The sequence below is a fragment of the Rhincodon typus genome, chromosome 2, assembly GCF_021869965.1.
Source record: "Rhincodon typus isolate 14 chromosome 2, sRhiTyp1.1, whole genome shotgun sequence".
NCBI classification, from domain to species: domain Eukaryota; kingdom Metazoa; phylum Chordata; class Chondrichthyes; order Orectolobiformes; family Rhincodontidae; genus Rhincodon; species Rhincodon typus.
Genome location: NC_063333.1, coordinates 85,045,420 through 85,051,723, shown reverse-complemented (window position 1 = coordinate 85,051,723; position 6,304 = coordinate 85,045,420). Strand labels below are relative to the sequence as shown.

The 6,304-nt window shown below is 34.9% G+C and overlaps 1 protein-coding gene across 1 annotated transcript; it reads right to left on the bottom strand.

The window, feature by feature from the left end:
• Window positions 1-1,284: 1,284 nt before the first annotated feature.
• On the bottom strand, window positions 1,285-4,348 carry sostdc1a (sclerostin domain containing 1a). Its single transcript, XM_020516719.2, has 2 exons — window positions 4,074-4,348; window positions 1,285-2,582 (listed from the first exon to the last, which is right to left on the bottom strand). Exons 1-2 carry the CDS (start codon window positions 4,288-4,290, stop codon window positions 2,134-2,136), a joined length of 666 nt encoding a protein of 221 aa, XP_020372308.1. The 5' UTR covers window positions 4,291-4,348; the 3' UTR covers window positions 1,285-2,133.
• Between the last annotated feature and the right edge of the window lie 1,956 nt (window positions 4,349-6,304).

Sequence of the window (6,304 nt, the reverse complement as noted above, 5' to 3'; positions counted from 1 at the left end):
CACAACTGATCTTTGGAACAGGGCAGAAGCAAAGGCGTTCAATGCTGCAGTGATTTTGATGGATATTGGCAGGAAATGATGAAAAGTACCACAATGTCTAAGTTAATTGCGATAAAGGTACAGATTTCTGTGACCATCTTCCTGTTTATTTGTCATCTCCTGGTCATCTCAAGGTAGCTGCCACTTTACTAGTGCACCCTATGCTGGATTTGTCTTACACCTCATCCCTCTCTTCTGCCCTCATGATGCTCCAGGCTCTTCCTGTGAAGATGTTGCTCCTCATCACCACTAGATTTAATATCTGAGAATCAGGCTTCTTTGTGCTTGGGTGGCACCCTCAATACTTGCTGACTATTTTCATCACAACCTGCATGCAACTGAGGGAATCTGTTTCTAACGAGGCTGAGTTCCCAATGCACTAGTTAATTTGTCATGGGTTCCAGCTTAATTCCTAGGGCAACCATGACTTTCTCCACACTGCATATCTGTTCCAATTCACCTGGTCTTTCTCTGACAATGCATTATGTGTGCACATGCTCAGTCATAGCATGCATTTTAGCAAGCTGTCGACGAAACCGCTAATTCTCACAATTGGCCTTTTTAGTCAGGCCAGGTTCTGAGCTTGCCCTCAACCAGCCCTCATAAAAATCACCTACATTGGGAATGGTATTGGGATACTGGCAAGACAGCCTCAGCTGGTATTTTTATTCCTCTTCTGCCTCTACTCTCACCTCCAGCAGGACCTGAAAGTTCAGCTCCGAGTGCTGAAAATTTCTCTCACATTGTTCTGAACTGCCATTAGCTCATATAAACCAATGGAACTGATATGACATCTGGTACATATAACTGTAACAGATTAATGGATAAATGAAACAGACAGAGAAGCCGTGACTTCACTGGTTTATTTTCTATAATTTTACTCTTGCAAAAATGTACATTACTCGGTGGAAGACAAAAAAAAATGTTAAAACCAGACTAATGGATTTCTACAGAAGATAGTCTTTTGCATTCCATTTATTATTTAAGTAAAGCTAATTTTAGAGTTTCTCGTACTCTTCAAACTCCGCAGCAAGAAAAAAGCACAAAATAAAGCTGGAAAATTTGAAGAGCCAGAATGCTATTAGGTGTACACTAATGTACACTATGTTATTTGCATTTTTGTTCTGGTCTCCTTCTGCAAAATCTGAAAATAGTTGTAGAATTGTGACAAAACCACAAAAAAAACTTATGCTGAGGAATTTTCCAAAGCCAAACAAAACTGTTTATTAAATATCTACATTGAAAAAATAAATAGACAACAAATGTTCTTTCAAAGGCTGAAATAAAGACCTTGTCATCAGATTTAATAAATGTCATGTTATATAGTTCCTATCCATTAAATGAACATTTGGACATTGTTTCATTAAAAGGTGAGGATTTGATAGTTTTGACACTAACAAGCTTTATTTCAACAGGGAGAACAGAAATGAGTACAACTTTCTATTAAGAGGGTGTGGGTTGAATAAGTTTAAGTATTATCATTGATCAGGTATATTTGCTTCACACTGTCTCATGTATTACATTAAAGATAAAGCAGTAATGTACATCTAGAAATGCACAAAATGCTTGAGACCAACGTATTTATTTTCTTATGTGGTATCTCATGCAGATTAAATCTTCTTCCAAAAATATCTATATACATAAACTGTCACCAATTAATCCGATGAAATTGCAATTCAACAGAATTATTGGAAACAAAATAATTCTTAGCTTGATTTATTTAACCAATGGTAACTGTAATCATAATTAATTTTAATCATTGTTGAATAACTTAATTGTTCTACAGCCATTTATTGTACTTTTGTTCTATTACGCATTCAAAAGTGGTATCACTGTCTTTTTTGAAGCCATTATTAAGCAAAAGGTGCACAGTAAGGAATGCTATTGAAAACATTAATGTAGCCAGGGTCCTGAGCATATATATTTTAATCCAGGAGTTCTGATTGGTTATATGGATCTGATGGACCATAACTTTACTCCTTCGTTAATTAATGATACCTAACACACATGGAATAATCTTGTTTCAATAAATGGAGAACACCAACAAAGGAAGCCCACTTTTGCACAGTACAGTTCACATGGCGACAAAGAAAATCACTGTTTATCTTCCAATTCATGCCAATTTGCTTTATGCTTGGTCTCCTCTTGGTGAATCTTACGGGATCTTTTTTTGCCTCTGAGTCTTCTCTTGTTTGTTGGCAGTGTCTCCTCAACGTTGGTATTGCTTGATTCGTTGTGCCGTCGTGTGTATCTCTTGCACTTGCATGAAATAACTACAGTGATTTTGTAGGTTCGTGTCCCACCATTCTGGCACTGAAGCTGAATCCTCTCAGTACGAGTCTTGTCTGTCACACAGCGCCACTCTTGTGCATTCCTTCTGCTCCAGTATTTCCGGCCATAACCTCCAATCCAGTTGGGGAGTACAGGCACAGGTAAGCACCCCCCAGCACACACTAACTCCTTCACTGGATTAATGCTTGTACACAAGCCATCAGAAATGTATTTGGTTGATCTCAGCTCACGACAGCCAACTTGAGATCGATCTACATTTCAAAAAGAACAAATTGTAGTTTACATAGAATTCACTTTTACTATAAACCTCAATTTTAAGAGTCTCTATCAACATTAGCTGCAAAAAATGTGTTGCTTGCTAATTTTCATCATTTTTCTTGGACTTTACTTTTTTCTGGCAAATGTTGATTATTAAAACTCAAGACATCTTTTCTAGGTATCAAATATAGAATAAACTTATAACTTCCTCACAACTACAAGAAAAGTACGTAAAAATTCTGTTCCACTATATATCGCAGACCTTTTAGAAGTACAAGGACATATTTTTCATTAAATGCTTCTCCTATCCTAGACTGGCTTGTAACCAAATAGCCGTGAAACTTTTCACTGATTTTCGGAATGTGGGGTGAACAAGCATTGGTTGTACTTGCCAATTATTTTGTTTGATATTTTCTGAGCTCTTTCCACTTTGAAACTTAGTCAAGACACAAAAGAAAATACTTCAAAATTAAGTATATTTTATTTGTTTTGCTGATTCTGATTTTCATCCATCTGATGTGTTTTGCATGAGCCTAGGCAATTGTCTTTAAGTAAAGATTTAAAAAGTGGCATACCTTAATATAGATGCACATCATTGGAAAATTAAGCAAGTAAATTTAGAAAACTATGTTGATAAATCACGGTAATTGACCTTTTTCATTCGCCTTATACTAATACATTAATCTGAATTCATTTACTTTGTACATTTTTCACTGTTCTCCTGCATCCCTGTACTTCAGTACATGTGACAATAAAACCTAATTCCTAATATTCAATTTGGAAGAAATTCATTGAAATTCTGCCAACTTCAGTGTCAGAAGTCCCATATATGTGGTGTCGGTTCCTTTGAAGGCAACGCAAAGATGGGTTGATTTCAAGTTTAGCTGACACGAAAGCACATGTAATCCTAGTAACTGTAACTGAAAACTAGCTGAACATTCAAATGCTACTTGAAACCGTCGTGCATTGATCAGAATGCATGTCTGCTTCTCAAAAACCTGCCCGAAAGCTGGTTTATGTTTGGTTGAGCTCAAGAAAAAATAATTATTACGATTAATAATTTTAGAGTCATAGAATGATTTGAAAATTGTTATCTCATGGAATTATCTGTACACTATATATTACTATAGCTGTGATTACATTTTCATGCATTGCCTTGGTGCACCTATGCTTAGTTCCCATTCAATAATTTTTTAGACCCTTTCTTTTCACATGTTTAATTTACCGGATCATAGGCTTTTGTTATATTAAAAACCTTAACGTATGAGGTTGTTTACTTATGCTGTTTTTATATTCATAAATTACACTATACATGCATTTAACTTTGTACTTTTGAGTGGAAACATAAGCTGTTAATTTATGAAAAAATCAAGTCTTGTAACTTTATGGATCTAACAATATCGTTCTATTACTTAGACAAGCCTAAAACAAAAAAAAAGCCTTTGAAATCAAATAGACTATTCTTTAAAACATATAAAACATACCATTACGACTCAAATCTGATGGGTTAGGTTGTCGTCCTCCATTCCTTGCCTGATTTAATGTTAAATTGCTTGGATTATCATGTTGTACCTTGCGATTGTAGAATATTTCTGTAGCATCATTTTTAGTTTGTTCAATACCCTTGTCAAAAGCAAAGCAGCATTTCAAAAAGATGCACGCTATCACAAAGAATGTGCAATCAAATGACTGTGAGATCATGGCTCCAGAGCTCTCAGGATGAAGACCAGGTTGCAATACTGCAGCTTTTAGCAAGGATTTTCTGTGCTTCCCTTTTTATAAAGCTCCCTGGCATTCATTCAAGTGGAAACGGTGTAGCTTCAGATTGGAAACATACACACATATCTTGCTAACCAATAGCAGACCAGATCACACACGTAGAAGTGTGGTATATGCAAATTGTGTCAGTTTCAAATTTCACACTTCTCATGTTTCACATTGTGAAATATTTCCTTTGTAACGCCCCTTAAAGAGACAAATCCCTTCTGTCAAATGACATATGGTGAATTTCCAAAGTAAGGCATTAAATGTACATGTTTTCTAAGGCATCCTCTACTGTGCATCGCTATTTTAATTAGCAATTATTCTTTTGATTATAATCCACTTATTTTTAATTACAACTGTGATAATAACTCTATACCATTCCTAAATAAGGTTAAAATTGTCAGTGGAATAATTTTTACACCACACTGTTTGAACATTTTCAGTTTTACACCATGAGGATACACTTTAATGCCAGGCAGCCTTTTACATGTTAAAATAGTATAATATCAGGAGCTTCACAATACTACCAAGTACTTTTTCGCTCAATCCAATGAAAACAATTAAAACACAGTTGAAATTATAACAAAGGTCTTTCTTGTACAGTTTGCACATGTCTGCTAACACCAAGCTCTACCTCACTTATACTCTCTCAATATCTCCACTGATGTTAAATTATTTGGTTGCTTATCATTATCTAGTAGCAGGCGGAGAAATTTTCTCCATTTAAATATTGCGAAGACCGCAAAGCCATTGTTGCAGTCCTCTCTCCAAACTCTGTTGTCCCGAATGCCATCCCTCCCACTGACAACTCTGTGACACTAAACCAGTCTGTTTGCAACCTTGGTGTCACTTTGATTTCAAGACCTCATATATATCACATCACTAAAGCCATCTATTTTCACATCTATAAAATCTTCACTCTTAGCCCATATATTACTGAAATCCTAACTGATGGCTTCATTATCTCTAGACTCATCAATTCCAATACATTCATGATTGGCCTGAAACGTTTTAACCACTATAAACTTGCTGTCAGCCAAAATTTTGTGACCCATATCTTAATTTGCAGCAAATACTGTTCCCTTTCACTCTTGTGTAAGCTGATCCACGTAAACGCTCATGCAAACAATATCTTCATTTTATAATTCTCAACCTTGTTTCTAAATCTTTTCCATCACTTTAGCCCTCCAATATATGTGAGCTCCTTTAATTCTGACCATTTGTATTTATTCAATTATTGGTTGCATTCCTTCATTTGCTGAAGTCCCAAGCCCTCGAATACAATTTGTGTGTCTCTCCACTTCTCAATCTCATTTTTTTTTTCAGACACTTCATAAAACTTACCTCTCTCACCAAGCTTTTGGTCATCTGACAGAAAATCTCTTAATGTTATTCTTTATTAATTTTTTATACTCCCGTGAAGTAACTTGAGATATTTCATTATAGTTTTATAAATGTAAGTTGTATGGAACACTAATTCAATGTGGATCCCCAGGTTTCTCAGATAAATACATTTTAAAATAATAATACAGAAGAAATTATAGTCTCTGAAGTGACAATAATTTATTTTTAATTAAACTCATCAATGAAGCTGATATAAAGATCAATTGAAGAAATTTGACTTTCAAATGTAATTTTAATGTAATTAATATAAATACAGTAATTATAATGCTTAAAGAATGCAAGCATAACTTCCTAATGATTAGATGTGAAAATGTGATATAATTAGACTCTGGTCTGACAAACTAGGGATAAAGTAAGGTATTGTTCTCACTGGAAATTGTGAATTTTGTTGTAAGAAAGGTTTATCAAAAAAAACTTGCTGACTAACTTTCAAATTCATGCAGGAAGAATGGTCACTGACAATTTTAGAGAACTGCCAGTTTCCACTGAAAAGTAACATAAATAATATCCTTCAGAAAAGGCAGATAGAGATATAGGAGCATCATAG

What these genes read in the sequence shown, in the direction of transcription:
- sostdc1a (XM_020516719.2), bottom strand. Translation starts at nt 4,290, where the DNA reads ATGATCTCACAGTCATTTGATTGCACATTCTTTGTGATAGCGTGCATC. An exon ending in ATCAGATTTGAGTCGTAATG is followed by an intron (nt 2,583 to 4,073) that starts GTATGTTTTATA and finishes TTTGAAATGTAG; the next exon opens with ATCGATCTCAAGTTGGCTGT.